Source organism: Alligator sinensis, unplaced genomic scaffold, assembly GCF_000455745.1.
Source record: "Alligator sinensis unplaced genomic scaffold, ASM45574v1 scaffold651_1, whole genome shotgun sequence".
Classification (NCBI taxonomy): Eukaryota; Metazoa; Chordata; order Crocodylia; family Alligatoridae; genus Alligator; species Alligator sinensis.
In genome coordinates, this window is record NW_005842014.1 from 1,221,973 (window position 1) to 1,241,731 (window position 19,759).

Genomic DNA, 19,759 nt, shown 5'->3' on the forward strand with positions numbered 1-19,759 from the left:
AAATTTGTTTGACAATCTTATGCATCATGCTTTCACACAAGAAAGATGCTGAGAATTAAATAAAATAAATAAATGTAACCAGACAAAAAGATCTATTCAAATCCTTGCACTAGCTAGTTTATATTCTGAACCATTTAAATGCAATTAGAGGAACAAATAGTCTTGTTATCACACCTGAGAGTTTGCACATGAACTGCTTTTTAAAAATTTTTTCTTAAGTACAACTTCTCAAAACAAGGACAGAGCCATTAAAATTAAGCTGCTTGGAGCGGGGAGACTAGTACAATGCAGAGCCTACAAGGGGAGAAGTGTTGAAGCAACAGTGATTCCTTCAAACTAAAAACTGATAATTCAGAGGTACTTCATACGTTTAAAAGTATGATTAAGTGCGCACAATTTCAGGAGGGTATTTAGTGCATTATAGGCTAAATTAATTTTTAAGGCCATACATAAATCAGAATCGAAACAGACCGAATTGTTAGTACATGATTCTCTACTCACCCAAACTGTTTCAGGATCCCTGGGAGCATTTCAGCCAGCTGATCCATGGAGGGATACATGTATCTATAGGAAATATTTATTTGTAAAGTTTAGTAACCATTTTCCAGGCCAGTAGGCTCCCTTGGATTGAAGTAGATTGGGTCAGTTACAATTGTGGCCAGACATTTAAATAGTACATTCAACATTTCATACTTGTGGCTCACTGTAGCCAAAGATGCAATACATTTTTTAAAGACATCAGCAATTGAGCCTCTTGTACACCAGTACAATAAGTTACCTTGATTTTATAGATGGGTAAAGTGTCCACAGAAAGACTAATTAGGGATGACAAGAAAACTTTTCAATTAAAAAAAGTTAAAGCTTTTGTTGTCAAGAAGAATGAAAAATATAGCAGTGTAAATTTGTTTTGGGAGGCGGGGGCAGGGAGGTGAGAGGGGGGAGCAGGATGAAAGTCATGCCAGACTAGCAGACAGCTCAGTGCTTCGGGTACTTCCAACAGGCAACATGGGGTGTCCCATACCCCCAGGCACAGGACCAATCTGGATCCCATCTCTCGCATCCTCGAAAATTTGACCAACTTTAAGGGTGGACCACCTGCCTAGAGTCAACTCTGTGGCAGAAAAGGAAAGTGAACCCAGAACCCTCCTCTTAGATGCTACTGCTCTGCATTCACTTGCAGGAATGGACTTCACCAAAAGTCACATTTTTGTGCATGTGTGTGTCAGGGTATCTCCCATCATCTCTGAAAACAAAGAAAACCCCTGCTACCCCGAGGGAAAGTTGTGATGTGCAGTGTCAGGACTTTTGCAAAACGGGCAAGCTACGGGAGATGCACCTGGCTTACTACCTTCCTTGGAACCAGAAATTCCCTGTCAACACTGGAACTTGATGGGCTGCTAGATCAATACTTAAAAAAAAGTGTTAAAAAAGTTCTGAACAAAGGTGTCTATACCTGGGCATTGCAAACTTATAAGCCTAGCTCTGAAGTGCTGAAAAAAACCCCACAACATATTTTTTCCAACACGGCAAAATGACAAGTATGCACAAGAGCCAAGATGCCAATCAAGTATTTAACCCTAGGAGCCCTGCTAGAGATTGAAGCAATGTTCCTGATGCCATCTCCTTGAATGGCCAAGGATAGGCCTTTCACCCATCCATGATTCACATTATAACCGTTTCCTGAATAATGAAGAAAAAAAAAAAAAGCAACCCCATTGTATAATGCAGACCTGCTACTCTGGTTTAGGTCAACAGTGAAACCTTGCTGCATTGTTTAAGGACGTACTGAAGACTCTTCTATACTAACTAAAGTCTGCGTATAGATTAGTTTGTTCCGTCACATACTATACTGGCAAACGTGCTTATTTCGCTGTCTAATCTAGCATACGATATGCTGGCAAACCATTTTTAATTAGATTACACCTGCAGAAGATAAACTTCAGATATTGTTAAGAAAACAGCCTGTACTAGATCAGCTGTAACTCCATAGTACAACTCGAAGCAGAGTTATTTCTGCACACAAGCTGCAAGAATCTGGTACACACTCTACAACGACCTCTCTGCCACACCGGTGAAAGGAATCTATTTGATTTTCTCAACAGGTGCGCAAGTCAATTCTTTACTTCATCCCTGGTTGCTATAGCAGAACCGCTACTCGTTCTCCCTTGGCAGCTCCTTTCATCATGCATAAAATTCAGTATGATGAATCTTAAATCTTAATATTAATTTATGGCACCCTTGTTTTATTTGACAAAGATGTCAAACATTTTGGCCAACGCAGTCCTTCTCAGATGTTGGCAGGTTCTACTAGTATGCGACTTTATCCAAGAACAGACCAAAACTTCAAAGAGGATTAACAAGTATATGCTTAGAAGTCACCAAAAGCCTAACCTGGTCATCCTACTAAAACTCCATTTGTCTCAAGTATCCTGCAGTTCAGATTTTCTAGTTAATACTAGCCTTTCAGTTCTGTTCACTAGCATTTTTCCATCTTAGCGCTCTCTCTCTCTCTCTCTCTCTCTCTCTAAAGGACTGACTGTAATGGGGTAATTCTACATTTTAATAGCACTATTTTATTCTACCAATTTCTTTTTCTGCTTCTGCTGAGAACAAAAAAATAGCTATGAGGGAACAGGAATAAAAAGCTGCTAAAAAGTTCCTTACACATTGATTTAGCTGGCTCATTTTAAACTGACAGCTGTACACATTGCCTAAAAATTACTTTAAGAGCAGAGGGTTGTTTGCTATGTTAAAGAAACACTAAGTTACTTACGTGTAAATTTAAGAAATTCCAATCTGACCTTGGCTCATCCACAAAATAGTGCACAACTTCAGTGACTTGCATGGAGGTTACCAGAGCTAAAATTAACAAAGACTAAGGAATTCACTTCCTGCCATTTAACAGGCTAAGCCTGAAAGCAAAGTCAGACTCAACTCACCCAGCTGGGAAAGGTGCTGCTCCATCCTGCTGCCCAGGTGCATCCACATGGCAGACAGCAAAGTGGTGTGTGATCTCCTGCATGTCCTCGAAGTTGAAGAGGGGACCGAAGCAAGTTTTGTCTTCAGGGGAAAAAGGAGCATAGTTAGAAGATGGAAAAAAGAACATCTTGTTTTAAGTCAGAAGTCTTAACAAAATGTAGTTTGAGGTTTCTCAAAAAGTCACCTCTGCAGGGGTTTAGGGTTTCACTAATCTACAGTTTAGTTCACCCAGTTCAAGTTATGTTCTCAAAGTAATAAACACATTTATTTTTCAAGTGATCAACAAAATCCTGCTCCAAAAGTAGCTACTGTCAACTTGTTTTATTTCTTGAAGCAGAAAAAGGAAGTTTACCAGGAAACCATTACTCATTAGTTACTTTGGCGGTTGCACTCAGAAATGTTTATGGCTCACAAATCCCAGGGAACATATTCTCTACCCTTTTAGTTTTTTGGTTTGTTTTTTTTAAATTGGGACCAAATGTTTATCCGAGCGTGCTTTTCTTTTTTAAGCATCCATTAATTTCCCTTCATTTTTCACAGGGTTATACCAACACACAAGAAAGCAAGCAATTCAAGAAAAGGAGTCATTGCTCTTATTCCCAGCTATTACAAGATGTGTGCTAATCTGAAGCACCTGGCAAAAAGCTACAACATTGACAGGACCATAACTTAGTATCCTTGGGGCACGTTTACACATGCACCTGACTGAATAGTGGTTACTGCGCAGTCATTTAGTATTTTCTTTAGTGTCTTGTGTAGCGTTGTGTAGACATACCCATGCCGTACTTAACAGACTTCTAAACTGGACCATATTATTAAAATAAAGATATTCTATATTGTACGGAGTGATGGAAAGGGCAAAACACAGTAGATTTTGGTACTACAGCTTATCTATGAAACCCAGTAAAGTCACCTAGCTCTCAAGAAATAAAAAAGTTCCCCAACCAGACTACTGCCGACATGGTATCATCCTCCACACGTTGTTCAAGGGAAATGGAGAGAACTCGAGGTACCGATCAACAGCACTAGACAAAAAAATTTAAAGGATCCTGCCAGCTTCCTGCATATTAAGCTCCTTTCATCATTATTAGACATACATTTTCAAGGCCTCTCCAAATACACTGTCAGATGGTTTTTACGGTATCATTTGATGGTTACTTAAATTGGGATTACTTTGGACCCAAGAATCTTTCAACTTTGGTTAATTTATTTACAGACATGGTATTTAGATTTAGAGAAAAATCCACAGAGCAAGATGTAAACCAGATTATGGGCAAAAGGGGAGGCAGGGTGGCACTTTAGAGACTAGCTGGTTTAGAGAGGCAAGAGCTTTTGTAGGCAACAAGCTTCTGTGTTGGGATGTTATGAAAGGAGAGACAGAGAGAAAAACCTTTATGCAGAACGGTAAGGGATGGGGTGGCACTGCTAAGAAAATATAGTATACTTTATTATGTAGTCATACATCCATACTCCAAGTGTTGGAGTAGTACCACCCATGCTTGTTATTAGTCCTAATGCCTTTTGCCATCGGCAAAAATTCATAGAGAGATTCCTACCAACCCTCCTTACACCCTACCCTCCTCCTGACTGACAGCCAGGCCACATGTATTCTAAATAAACCTGGGCTCCTTTGCATCAGTGGCTTTGGCCTTCAGTGCATCCTGAAGGAATCAGCATCATCTCAACCCCTTTAAAACAGGTTGGACAATGTAACTTGATACAGTATAAATTAGCAAACTAAAACGGCAATAAGTGACCAGCTACTCTAGCAGGCCATTACTAAGCGGCTGCATACAAGTTCCACTTACGGTTCAGTCCGATATCATGGTATGTCAGGATGACGGGCCTGTTTCCTTTGGGAACCCCACACATTGTGACATGAACAGAGCCATGCACAGTTTCAACATCTTGCTCCTGGAATGAAAGAGATGCAATACTTTGTTTAAATGCTCAGCACAGCAGCCACAACATGGATATATTTATGGTAGATGAAAAAGATCAACACAATTTAAATATTGCATTTTCTTTCTCTTTGAAGAAAGAGCTCCATCAGGACAATTCAAATGGTGCAGTGACAGGATACAGACATGTTAATCTCTGCTTTCACGTTACGGAACGGGCACAGGGAGCCCTGAAAAGGCATTTACAAGAGATTTTTAAAATCTTAAAAAAAAAAAAAGAAATGTGTGGTTTACACTTTTATAGGCTCAGCTCACCATACCCCACACTAGCTCCCTCAAAAAAATTGTCTCCCCTGCCACCCTGCTCCCCCATCTGCCTTTTGTTTCAAAGTCTCATTACAACCTCTCCCATGTCCCAATGTCTGAGCAACTCCATTGCCAGAGTGTCCCATTCTCCCCCATGACAATGCCCTCTGTGCACCTATGTCACCCTCAGATAAGAGTCACATTTGCCTTCTCCATAAGGTTGTGTGTGCACTTCCTTCTCCCCCATGACCTTGTCATTCTGTCTTTGTTTTGGTGGACCTTCATTTTTAGGACAGAGGATCAGCAAACCAAAAAAAAAAAGGGGGAGTTTTGTTATAGTACAGTGTGCAAGTGCCTGAGCACACACCAACTGCTGAAACTTCCTTAGCCTGACGAAGGGTTTTTGAACCCGAAAGCTTGCTTAATAACTATTCTCCAACTATTTGGGTTGGTCTAATAAAAGATATCAGATTCACCCAAGGAACCTTGTCTGCCTATGCTATCTACTACTACATTTGATCACTGAAGAGTTCAGAATTGTGTCTTAAAGTCACCACATTGTGAGGCTTGCAGTTACTGCAATCTTCTCCCTTCTAGACAAACTGGTTATTGTAGAGAGAAAGCATGTTTTACAACCAGATTCACATGCCTATGGTCCATACCAGATAAAGCCATTTGCTTAAGGGTATTAGAGGACACACCAACAGTCAAACTCTTAACCTCATTATGTAAAGAAACCAAATAAGCCAATATTGAACAAAAGCTAGCCATCCCTTTGGCATGAACTGGAAGTCATGCCATACTTATTTCAAGTTCAGAACGCCTGCTATAGCAATGGAAGTTCATTGAGAGCCTTCGTTTCTTGCTGTTCACAGATGTAGTTCAATGACATCTAATTTACAGCTAATCTTGTAATAAAAATTAAAAGGCACTCTTTTTTTCTAAAAACAACAAAAACTTAAAACTAACCAACCAACCAGCCCGTCCACCCACCCCAATTCGTTTTTGGCACCTGCACCTTAGGAGACAGGCAGCATCAAGTTGTCAACTAGACCCCACTGTGATTCAAGTACCAAAAGAAAAGGAATGATTATAGGGGGAAAAAAACTATTAAAGTGTAAGAGATAGTCAAAGCTATAAAAAGTTAAGAGGTCTTAGAGAGACTTAATGCCTAGATATTCAATATCCCATACTGCATGAAATGCAGCCTCTAGCATCATATAGTACAGTTGTAAACTACCCCCTGCCAGATATGCATGACTTGATTCATACCGCTTTACTTTGAGGCTAACTTTTAATACCATTTTGAATCTATCAAATTACTTGTAAGATTATATAGCCCAACCCAGAATCATACCACCCATAAAACATTAAAAAAAACAAACAACAAAAAACCTGAAAACCCCACTCTAACATTTGGAGGAGGGGAGGTTGACTAAAAAAAAAAAACCACCAAGATTTTTTTAGACAACTATTTCTGAAAGCTTAAAATAAAAAGCAACAAACTTCTCCTTCCTTCTATTAGTCACCATATTTATGCAAAATTTCAGTTGACTACACTAAATAATCAAGATCCATAAGCACCAAAGAAATCTGAATGAAAACAAGTACATAGGCTATTTACCAGTGACATTTAAGCAGTATCTTAAAAGTTTCTCTAAACACTTACTGCATCATTTAGCAGGTAAGCAGTATCTTCCATATCCAACACCATTTTCAGACAAATCAGTGTGGCCAATTCAACCGACAAGCAGAAACAAGCAGAAGGTTTCACTCTGCCTTAGTGGATAGCTGGTGTATGCAGACAAGCTATTATTCTACATAAGCCTGACTCCCATAATTCCCCCATTTGAACAACTAGCACTCAGGCCGACGTCATTCTTAAATAGGATTTGAGTTGGGGTTAGCCAGGAGAAATGCCTCTTCAGCACAACTTGGACAAAAGAGAAATGCAACTCTACCACGCGCAATGCAGATCACCTGTTCTACCCAAAACTTTTGTACAGTTTTCAAATCACAGAGTTAGTTGTGTGTGCAGTTTGTCAACTCCTGTTAACATTTCACATATACTACTAAAAGCAGAACCCCAAATCAAACTGTTGTATATTTAAGAGAATTAACATCTTGAAATTTGACTATCTCCTGGAGAAAAACTAAGCATTTTCATGACAAGATACAGGCACATTAGGTTTTAAATAAAAATCTCAATTTACACAATAGTTTTAAAAACAGCACCCTTATTCTGTATATGGGAAGAATCAAAAGAGCCGTTCTGAACACATTAATGACATGTACAGTCTCCCAAATCTATCATGCCACAATTCACTAGAAGGTGAATTAAACGTATTAGTTACACTCACTCCACAATATACAAACATTTATTACAGCTCAAAATGACTAATATTTTGTTTATGGCTTATTTTTTAGACTTGGAAAACAACCTGCTTTCTAATCAAGACACCTGGCTGCAACTAGATTGAGCACTTATTAAAACCAACAGAAGAATATTATTTTGCATAACCCTCCCACCACCCTAGATAAGCTTGCATACCCTATATTTCCTATTTAGCAGCAGAGAGATTAACACGCTTCTCCTACTAATGTACTGCAATGCTGTGGTGCACACTAACTGTTTTCAGCGTATACTGAAGAAACTAGAGCATGTTTTAGAGTTTGCATTTACAACTGATGCATTTTCCTTTCCTATATTGGATACAAAACCCTTTTTAGATCAGACAAAGCCACTGATATGTAACCAACATCCTGCTTGCCTCCTACACTCTATTTTTAAGTAGTTTAAGATGGGCAAGAGTTCAGCTAGTTAATCTCAATTTAAGCTCAACTGTCCCTAAGCTATTTGTAAGTTGTGCTCCTCATAGGACAACAACTCTAACACCCGATGCAAATAAAACTGCCCTTCTACTAGTTAAAGTAATTTTTCATTCATCTCTACTAAGAGATGATGCTGTGGATTTTTAACTGGATTAGGCCATTTTCCACAAGCATAAATATTTAGTCATGAATGTCAGACTCCCATATACATGGCCAAATGAAAACAGTTTCTTTAATGATATCAGTCCAACAGCTTTGCATCATCTCCACTGATCTTATTATACAACAGGGATGCATCTACATGATGGGGAGGAGCAATTCTCTAAAATGCAGGGCAGCAAAAACAGATGGCAGCACATCCTAATCAACATCCATGTGATAGTAAGAGGCTCTTTACCAACCGATTTGTATTAAAACACTATCTTGGAATGAAATCCAAGGTACACTAATCCGAGAGAAGGACAAAGACAAACATGCCATCTGTTCATGCGTCTCTAGCATCAAGAGAGGCGCATCTTTGCTCAGCACCTTATAAACACACACAGGTCATGCAAGAGCTGCAATTTTGGAGATCTCCATTTGAAAAAACAAAATGAACAAAAAACCCATTCTGGTTTAGCTTTGGGCTTTTTGGTTACACGATTCTTTTCTAGTCATACGATTAGAAAAGTAAAGCAACCTGCATGTGGTTTGCATACAGGAAAGCCAGCCCATTTGTTTCCCATCTTCTCCAAGATATTTGAGAAGAGGTGGACTGAAGATAATGTGGACATGTCTCTGTTGATTGTGTGGGTGTGCGGGTGGGGTTTTTGTTTGTCTGTTTTTTAATTTGTTGGATACACACCATGTATAAAGAAACAGCAGGCATTCTGCTTTAAAAGTGCAATATTTGGTGTTCTAACAAAACACTCCGCTACATCAAGAGCATTTTAATACCTTCTCGGAAATAAGATTATCCTTAATCCCCTATTCCTCTTAGTACACTTGTTTTGATTTGTTTAAAATGAAGAACCCACTGGACACATCACTCCTATCCCAAGATATTACGAGAAAAAGGCTTAGCAACTTAAAAAAAAAAGGAGACAGAGAGAGAGAGACACACACACACACGTTAATAATGTTAGCAGAATCCCTCTTTAGGCTTCTTTTAAATCTGTATGACGCATTATTCCTTAGTTTACTGAAAGAGAAAACTTAAAATCCAATTTACTAACTGCTGTTTAGACCCTTGGGGCACTTTTACACGTGCTCCAGGGTGGAGAAGAGCCATGCTCCAAGAGCTGCTTCAATTAAAGCACTGCAGTGTCTTGTGCATCACCGCTCCTGCACTTCAAAGTAGTGATGGGGGGACTTGAACTTAAAGCACTCCTGCTGCCACTGTTAGGTGCAGGGACACGGACACTCCATGAGGCTGAAGGAGTGCTGCAATTGCCACGCTCCAAAGGACTCAATTAATTAAGTCTGCTCTGACACACTGTAATTACAGTATATTGGAGCAGCCTCCATGCTTGTGTACAGGCACCCTTGGTTCTCACTTTGCTCCTCTCCTCCTCTGCACTGAAAACAATATTTAAAGCATTTTCAATTCCAACTTTGCATTTTAATATTTGTGTCTCAAATACTTTAGGGAACATTGATCTAAAAACTATAGTTCCAGTGTGGAAAAAAAAGGTCCAGTTCCAAACTCATCTTGGTTTGTATGAAAAACTGAACTTGATCAAGCTTTATCTCGGAGTCCCAAATTTAGGTTGACCAGTATTCAGGTAAAGTAATCGAAGTTAACCTTAATTCAGGTGCATGAAACTGGAAGCTTAAGTAGTAGTGGGCTTTCAGCAGTTCTGAACAGCATCTCTTCAAAAATGATTAGGTTGACTCAGCACTTCCAAGAGTCAAGTCACATGTACTTAGTAGATGGATATATTCCACAGTACACACATTTTGGTGGCCTATTTCAGGCACTCTAGTTTTACAACTGTAGCCGGTGCCTTTTCCTATCTTGACTAGTAAACAGGTTCCAGTACTTTGCCAGGGTAAGTGAAATGGCAACATTCCCATACCTCTTTCTTCCAAAAAAAAGCATGCACCAAAACCTAGGAAGTCAATAGAACAACAACAATTTAAGCCAGCTGGGGACTCGCCCTTACACAAAGGGGAGCTGCTTCAGGTCAAGTTGTGAAGCAGCTCTATTTCTGACAGACAGGAAGCCAGGGAATCTGAAGTGACGATTATTTTAACAATGAATACAACTGGCTGGCAGACAGCTGAGATGATAGCAGCTCATCTCTGCCACCTACTGCTTGTGTGCAGCAAGAAGCAGTTCTGTCTGATTATTCAGGAAATCAAAGTCTGGGGCTCCTACAGATGAGCAGGGAACGCTCCGGCAGCCTTCTGCATCACATGCATCGGCGTCCCTACGCAGAAAGAGTAGCAGTGGCATGCTTTGAAATAAAAACAGATACATGAACTTTAGCTTAAAAGTACCCCACCACCATTTTTTCAGTTTGGGGATGCTGGTACATGTGACGTGGGTGCTTTTAATTAGCGTGGCTCACTAATTAAAGTGCCCAGCGCCACATCCAAGAACACATGTCAAAGTGCCCCTGGTGACTGATATTGGGGATTTTTTTGGAAGTGTTATTACAGTTAGAAAAAAGTAAGCCAGCACCTTTTAATGGTGCCTGTCTAGCAGCAATTGTGGTCACAAACTTTTACCTGCTTAGGAAGTCTGTCAAATATATGTAAGCCAATAGAGGGCTTATATAGGTAATGTTCTGTTCTACACCGAATTTAAGATAATTGACTGTAAACAGTTAGAGGCTTATGTCTGGAATATCCCACTGCTCATGACACACCTGGCAATCTGACCAATAATCCAGGTTTTGTGGGTAATTGCCACTTAAACCAACTAATACTACACACAGGAAAAATGGAGGAACATTAGACTGAAACTCATTCCCAGGTAACCGAGTCCATTCACAGGCAGCCACTTCTCTACAAAGTTCACAAAAACCATCCATTCTAGCCTCTTTCACATACTACAGCCACAAGCATTTTACAGAGATGAAAAAAAATCAGCCCTACAATAAAAAAAAAAAGTGTGCCACAGATAAAGGGCAAATGGAGACAAGGACAGCATCACCACTGCATTTGCAAAGAATATTAGATCAATTAATGCTTAGACAATCCCAGCAGAAGGATCACAGCCCGAGGCTGCATAGGAAGGCACAAAAAGCATGGTCCTGTTGAGCTGAACTGGAGGGAAGATATAATTTGGTACTCCAAGGATGTTTAAGATTTCTAAAGTATCCCTAGAAACAACTCAACTCCCATCTACAGCCGTAGCCAATATTGTACACTTCACAAAGTAGAAAAAATATATCAAAAAGTCTTCCTGATGTCCACAGGTAATCAGCAAAAGTCCCCGAGGCATGGAGATGGGAGTTCCCTCTCATCCCATCAAGGGATACTAAACCCTCCAATGTACATACCGAATGCACCACTCATTGCTCCAAGAACATCCTTGTCCTGTTATCCCTTCCATTAACTTGTCAAGGTCCATCTTGAATCCTACTCGCAACACTTTAAAATATTTAATAAGCAGATACAAATACCCTCTCAAAAGCAACTTATGAAATGTTTATTTGTTAGCATCTCCATTTTCAGAGCCTGACCTCAGTAAGGTGAAACAACATTTTCCAAATTGCTACCTAAACTAGAAGGTTCATCTTGGACCTGCCTTTTACCTAAATCCATGTTTAGGTACGAAATAAATGACTACATCTCTAGAAATGCTGAGCACTTAAAATGTTAAAATCTAAGTTGGAGACACTCGGCATTGCTTGAAAAAACAAGGTACTTATTTACAGGCATATGTAATGACTCCCCCTCAGCTGACACGGAGCTGAACTAGGGATCTTGGAGCTAAAACAAACAAACAAAAAAAAAGCTTTGAGCTTCCTGACATCCAGAGTTGAGGCTCTACGTAACAGTTTTATCAATTGATATCTTCAGAGGAGTACCTGTAATAAAGTAAAACTAAAAAATAGAACTACATAAGATGAGAGAGACATTGTAAGAATGAGCCAGAAGAAAAGCAAGCTCGCTCTCAGGAGTCAGCATGAAGTTATCACAGGATAAATGACAAAATCCACAGGTCTTGCTTAGTAGTGGATTAAACAATCAGAATAAATACCCCTCCCCCCAAGCAAAAAACCCTCCATCCCCCCATATCTTTTTCTCCTTCATTTTGATCTTGGAAGGCAGAGATCTAGCTTTTAATTATAACCAAACCCCACAATATTTAAAGTATTATTTCAAGAATAGAGATAGAAGACAAAAATGTCATTTTAATTCTTTTTACTAAAAAATGTTGCAGTACTGTACTCTACTTAGCAAGCTTTATCTGGAATTCAGACTGATCGCCTGTTCTAAATTAAATATGAACCTAACCAAAAAACCCAACTGTCCCACAACTTGTCCCATGTGGCCATGTGCTGTCACATTTATTCTAATAAATTGCCGCCCAAAAAATTAAATCTATCTTTAAACAATTCTTCAGCAAAGTAGATTTATCCCATTTAAGGGACTGAGTATCAAAATCCACAAGAAAGAAAAAGGTGGATTTGAGGCATTATGAAATTAAATCTTTTTCTGGAGTAAATAAAGTGGTAATGGAAGGAAATTCTTTGGACAGTTTTGCCCCTTAAGTTTCATGAAACATAAGAATACAGTACTGAAAATAGGAAATAACTAGGTTGCACATCATTGCACTAAGCATATATAAAAATTAGATAAAATGCAACAACCCAAATGTTTTTTTCAATAATTTTTCCCAGCCAAAAGTTGGGTACAGTGTATTGAATGATTTCAGTATTGGAGAACTGCCACTCCATGCCCCCCAGTGGCTGGGTAAAAACAAAACTGTGTTCTCATACGTACTCTTCCCAGAACAGAAATGGAGTTCGGACTTATCAGGACTTGTATGAGCTCTGGTAAGTGTGGATATATAGAAAAGAGGTAGTCTTTTCTATCCACAACTTGGATGGAAAAATGTTTCTGTATTATATTAATGTCGCCTCAAAACAATGGTGAGTAAATAAACTTTCCATGTAGCCTGCACTTACGTCTTTGCAGGAATAAAACACTGCTCCTTATATTTGTTTAGATTAGTCCAATCAACTGTATCTTTGCATAACAATACTACTGAAGAAAGATTATAAATCAAGGCAGAAAGGCAAGAAACTCTGAAAATGTAAGTTCATGAACACTCACAAACCTTTAAGTGGAAAAGGGAAGCCACTTTTTTAATTGGCTGTGAATTTAATCTATGGCCTCGTTGCGAGTAAATAACTGAAGACACTAAACTTCCAGTCAACTCCTGTATGCTTTACTGTTTTCCATAACTTGGTGCTGACCACCTCTCCACATGCCTCAAGATTACCTTGGAAACTTGTTTTCCATTAGGGAAAACATTGGACTATCTATATCCCAGAAGGAAGTGCACATATTTTAACATACTGCAAAAAAATTCACCTTCACTGAGGTTGCCAAAGAGTCACATTTGGCAAAAGTAACTGTTTGCTATGCTCTTTGAAGATAAGACATTTCTCAGCAATCTGTAAGGATTTCCTGCCATCATCCTCACATTGTTATAAGGGAGTTCTAGCCATGTTCAGTGTTGTATTTTGCAGTTACATTGGGTAAGATTCAATACATTTTTGATCACATGTTGCTGAATGTTTTGAATACTTGTTCTCACCTCTGCTTTACCAAATAGGGAAGTGAAAAAGGGTTTTTACTTGCCTGAGCATCAAACTCTGGAAGGAGGCGAATGATTGCCTGTGAAAAGATTTCAGACATATTAGTGCAAGTGTCTGCAAAGCAGTTTCAAAGTGAGCCTGAAAACATGTACACTTCATGTGAAAGCTACTGAGAATGACAGATTTATTTCTTAATTTATACAGCTCCCAATGTAGCAAGATCACATCAAGATGTCAGTGAAGTTTCTCTAACAAAGTGCAAGATTTGGATTCAAATATTTTAGACACCAAAAACCTCACAAGAGATGAGTGACTTATAAATGCTAGCTTCACTTATAGACCAATTCATCTCATCAGAGAAGCTAGTATATTCGAGTAAAAATCTGAGTTGTCCATTAACTTCACAACTCCAAGCAGAACCCAGAACTTCTAATTCACGTTCCTTTAAAAGTGCATGCCATCTAATGGTTAGCATAAGTGCTTTTCTAGACTAAACAAATACAACATTAGAACATGACACTAAGCACCAATAGCTCAATCATGCAGCAGAGACCTATTTCTACTTAAAATCAATTGGATTAATTGCATCTGCCAGGTAGGCAGGATTTCACCTTCAGCACAGAAGTGGACTTGACTTCATTCCTGTTGTTCAGCTCATGTTTTGCTTTCACCATTGCAGACAAGCTGCTAGCCTGTCCAGTGCATGCAGAAGTAGGCATATAAACACAGGTCCCCAACCCAAGTGGCTTTAAAACCTCAGCATACATTTGGCTGCTACTTAAAATATTGCTAAAAATATCAATATCAATTAAAATCAAGACTAATTGCATACATTGACTGTATGTGTGAGAAAACTTGAGCAGGTGGTAGAAGTTTCAATTGGGTAACTTAACATAAGACAGGCAAAAGCAACACGATTTCATTGGTTGCAACATAGACCAGGGAAGGATAAAACAGGACAAGTGACACCCTGGTAAGAAAGTTACGTTATTAGAGTGGTATGACTAACACTATGTTTAACCAATAACTGTCATGGGTCCACCAGCTGACAAAAAATGAGGCCTTAATGACTTGAGGTCCGAGTCCAGATGTTAAGAGCCATGACATTAGGATCTGGAAAGTGTCTTGTATACGCAACCAGCTGATCCAGATATCAGATTGAAGTGTTTGGGAGTTAAAGTTTACACTGTTACCACCCAAGATGGATATTTTAATTTATTTTTTTTTACAGTGCTGACCCCTGATGGTGAAGTCAACTGTCATGCAGTTAGGGTGCAGCAAGACTGGCTATTCACCAAGTTAGTGTAAGTTTACAGACAAGCTTATTGGTACAGGCCTACCAAGTTCTAGAGTGCGTGATTTTCATGGAGACCGCAAAATTTGAGTGGGCTCCATAAAACACAGCAGGCTCGCTGCAAAAACAAAAAAGACAAAAAAAAATTTACTAAAAATAAAATGCTGGCTCCCCAGAGGGATCCAGCAGTCTTCATGATGCCGCAGTCACTTACTCAGAGGCATGGGGGACCCACTGTGCTCAGTGTGTGAAAAGGTGGCAGTGCCTGCAAAAAAAATCAGCCAGCCGCCTCCTTGAGTTAGATAGACCCCTACTTATTGGGCATCTCAAGTAAGAGCGCACATCTTTTGTTGCTCAATGCAACTGATTTGTCTTCTGCACATGATAGAAACCCCACACAATTTCTTCAGTGTCTCATTAAGATGCCAACATTTTCCAATAAAACATTCTTAATAACTGAAAGGCTTCTTAGTAAGAGAGCGGAGGAACAGCATTAGCAAGTGATACTTGCATGATAACAGGATCTTTGCTTCTGGAACTCTAAACGGTGTTCCTGCTAGTTTTCAAACAGCGTTTTCATGCTAATACTGAGTAAAGGGCATTACAGAAATAATTTAACACAACTAAAATGAAATTGTTTGCACATTAAAGGCTCTTCCAAGTTTTTGATGCAAGTAATTTAGTTTAACAGGGGTGGGAAATGGAGAGAAGATTACAAATACAAGAATTAATAGTTCCAGCTAAGATTGACTGTTGTCAGTAATTATGGTCATACCTGAAAAAGATTAACAGAAATAACACCAGATTTTGGTATCGGGGCAAATGTGGCCAGTCCATGAAGGATTCGGCTATTTCCTGCGATGCAGTCTATTTCGATCAGAAATCAGACTGTTGCATAGGGGTCCATGATTAGTAGGCCTTCTTGCCCAGAGTGCTGTGGCTTCATGGATCATTTAGGTGAGCTGCAATTTGAGTGCCAGTTCATTCGGTCCTAGCAGCATATATCCAAGTATGGGCTTGCCACCCACTAAACTACCTAGGATCCCTGGCGGGTGTTGGAGTTCCAGCTGAAGCCAGGCTAAAATAACAACCCTTCTGTGCTACTCAAGCTAATGAGTTAGAAAGCTAGTTAGGTTTCTCTGCAAAAACTCTTATGACACCGTTGGAGGAAACTATAGACATGGCTCAAAGTACGAATTAAGAACCTTTTTGAACACTGTTTATGCACTGCTTTTAAGGCACTTTCATCCACACTGCTTATTTTTGAAATGCATGTAAATAGCCTTGTGTAACTATGTCCACACTAATGAACTGTACCAGCATAACTGTAGTAATTTCTAAACAGACAGTTACAGAGATACAAGGTTGTATGGGCAATTCTTAAGGAAACCAAAACATGACACAGCAAGAAAGTTATCATGGGACTTCATGCCTTTTCTTCTTGAAAGCCTTGAGAGAATTTTAACAATTCTTAAAATATGAATAAAAATACAGTTCCAACTCTAGTCCTAGATTATGAAACTGAATGTTACAATTACCTCCTCTTTCTCTACCAGAGGCTTCACCTCTGTGAGGTCTGCGTCCTGCAGTTCCACAGACATGGTCAGTAACCGGTATCTGCAAAGATCAAAAGAAGTTTAAGGAACTTGTATTTTTGACCTTCCAACCACCTCTAACTACCCGTCATTTTTGGTTCAAACCACCCTTTCCCACAGCTAAATCTAAAACGAAAGACATGTTTCAACACTCTCAGAAACACACAGAAATACAGTGAAACAAAACAAAAAAGTTAAGAGACTCAAGACAGCATGATCAAGTGTCATTCAGAAGGCACGAGGAAATGAGGCGGAGATCCTGTAGGGGAAGCAGCCTGCAGGCATGTCACTGAAGACCACAGCAGAGCACGTATGCCAGAGGAGGCAGGATCAAGGTTTTTGTATATAACCAGGAACCTACTTAAGTCACAACCAGACAAAGGAATTTTCACAGCTTGGTCACAACATGAAGAGCAGATTTCATGGGCATTTCCCAGCAATCCTGCTTCTTGCCACTGGTTAGTGGGCAGGCCCTGGTGGCCCTTCGTGCCCTGCATCAGTCACACCTTCCACACCCAGGCAGGCTGCGAGGCAGCAAGGACCACGGGGAGCCAGTATTTTACTAACTTTTTTTTTTTTTTTTTTAAAGTTGATTTCACAGACAATTGAGACCGTCACAGGTTATACAAACAGAAACTTCCTTCTGACACTCTCTCACTAGCATTATTGATCCTAAAAGCTGAATTTTACACGATTATTTCTCTGCTTCCCCCCCCCCAATGATTTTTTTCCAATTTTGAGGAACAATTGTTATTCATTTGTAGTGTTTGAACCCTAGACCTTTAGATACACAGAAGAAAGAGTTGGAGTGACTTATGGCAAGTGAGTGGTTGGCTTTTGCATAGACTTTTGTGACACGGATGTGACATAAGCCACTATTTGCTAGAAACAAGTGAGAAACCAAGTTCTTGCGCCTTGTTCCTGGCTTTGGAAAAGAAATGCTTTCCAACAAGGATGCGTCTATACTGCTGCAGGGCTGCTGTTGAAAATTCAGCCCGGCCCATCGCTCCCACTCTGCAGGTTCCCAACTGGGAACAAGGTGGTGAAGATGCTCCAGCAACGCAGCCAAGCTGCTTCTCTCAAGAAGAGTTAGAAAGAGATGAAGAGTAGCAATGGGAGGGAGGAAGGGAAAGCATCCCCAAAACATCCTCACTGCTATATTTCTGGGTTGGGAGCCTGTAGGTACGTAGGACAGCTTTCAGCAGTTTTCACTAATTTTGAGAGCAGTGTGGAGTCAGCACAGACATGCCCGAAGTTACAGACAGCATCTGAACCTGCCACTCTCTCAAGGACAGCCCGGTTAAACAGATAGAAGCGTGGGGATGTGTCTTCTGCAGAAAAGTTAAGATAAAATGTAAGCTAACTTGTGTACCCAAGCAGCTTATCTGAGAAGAAACGTCTGTAGAGCCGATTTAACCAACAGTCCTGAAGTCCAGGTCACCTAAGGATCCAGACTAATTTGCATATTTTGACATTGTGCTGTGGAGGAATAATGTAGACAGACCCTGTATCTGACCAAGTAAAGACCTAGGTTCTGTTCCCAGGTCTGTTATCACAGTAGGTTAAGTATGTTAAGTAATATTAATATATTTCTTTAAGAAAAATTCTTAATTAAGGCCTAATTATTAAAATTATTTGAGATTAATAAATGTTCAAGCAGTACGAGTCCATTTCCAAAAAGTCTTAAAGGAACTCTCTACTGGTGGAAATCACTGATTAAACACCTGGAATCAGAGCTGGTTAGACATGCTAAACCAACTTGACAGCAGTAGCCTCCTCTACAAGTACAGTGAGAATCTCAGTTTATTCCGCTTCTTCAGTTCAATGATTTAGTTACTGAAAGCTGAAAAACTGATTAGGAGTTAGAGAAGCAGAAGCGTTTGTTTTCTCACTCGTATTTGATCAATAAAAAAGGTGAGGTCTATCTGGAAGAACAAGGTAACCAAGAAAAAATAAATAGATAAATAAAAACAACAACCACCACCACCAGTTAATTCAAACAGTATTAATAATCCTTCCTTTAATTGGCTTTAACTCTAAAACAAAGATAATTAAAAAAAATAAATCAAACTGTTTATCCAATAACATTTAAGGCACTTTTAAGTAACAAAACTAAACTAAAGTGGTATTTTTGTGCACTTGAGTTCAATTCCAGTTTCATCCAAATACACCTTAATACAGATCACAAGTTAAACTTAAATAATAAGTCGCAATATTAGAAAATATGTGATGTAACTACTGTATTTACTCAAATAGAAGATGACCCTGATTATAGGACGACCCCCAATAATTAGATTCTATATATGGAAGAAATTCATACATTTGTTACACATTTTCCAGGTATAGAATCTAATTAAAGACCTTGTCTCCCTCCCACTGCTACAGCAGGAAGAAAAATCAGCAGAGGTGGGGGCAGAGGGGGTGGGAGGAAAAAAAAGAGGTCAAGTAGCCCCTTTGCTTTCTGCTTCTCCCAAACTTTTCCCCCTACTTTCTGCTTAGTGTCAGACCCCGCTTTTCCTGAGCGCATGGAAGTGAGGAGCAAATTTGGAACCAATAACCTTGAAGTTAAACATGGCTGTAGCAATCTGAATATAAATGTAGTATATCCAAAATGGATCCTTTTTTCTTTTTGAAACTGCTGTAAATTTTAGCACAGGCACTCCATAAACACACTTTTGAGCAGCACTTTGGCACCTACTTGTATACATCACAAACGATGCATGCTGTGAATCCAAAGCTAAAGGCTCATGGTTTACTATATTGTTAACTGGGCTGGTGGGGTGGGGAAAAGAGTTGGCAGTGAGGCTGACTGTACTCCATGGGCACTCCCATATATTTTATTCAAATGGGCTGCACTAACCTATCTTTGTGGTAGGTTCCCATCAGCATACTGGTCCAGCGTAGGTCATGTGTTTGACAGGCATGCACAGTGTTAGCTGCAATTAAATCAACTTCATAGCTGGTTTCCATTGACGAGTGCATGCTGCTTTTGGCAGCAGTTTAACAGATGATGCATTTAGTGAGATTTCCTTGTATGCACTTACAAGATGAAGGACTTCCTCCCCTCATACTGATAGGGGGGGGGGGGGGGGG

At 39.6% G+C, this 19,759-nt stretch overlaps 1 protein-coding gene across 1 annotated transcript in view; it reads right to left on the bottom strand.

Moving 5' to 3' along the window:
• NDRG1 (N-myc downstream regulated 1) overlaps positions 1 to 19,759 on the bottom strand; it is a 43,074-nt gene that overhangs the window by 13,820 nt on the left and 9,495 nt on the right. The window contains exons 2-6 of the mRNA XM_006021985.3: positions 16,610 to 16,688; positions 13,821 to 13,856; positions 4,788 to 4,893; positions 2,940 to 3,060; positions 502 to 564 (exon numbers count right to left, since the gene is read on the bottom strand). Coding sequence (XP_006022047.1) covers positions 502 to 564; positions 2,940 to 3,060; positions 4,788 to 4,893; positions 13,821 to 13,856; positions 16,610 to 16,672 — 389 coding nt within the window. The 5' untranslated portion in view covers positions 16,673 to 16,688. The remainder of the gene's footprint in view (positions 1 to 501; positions 565 to 2,939; positions 3,061 to 4,787; positions 4,894 to 13,820; positions 13,857 to 16,609; positions 16,689 to 19,759) is intronic.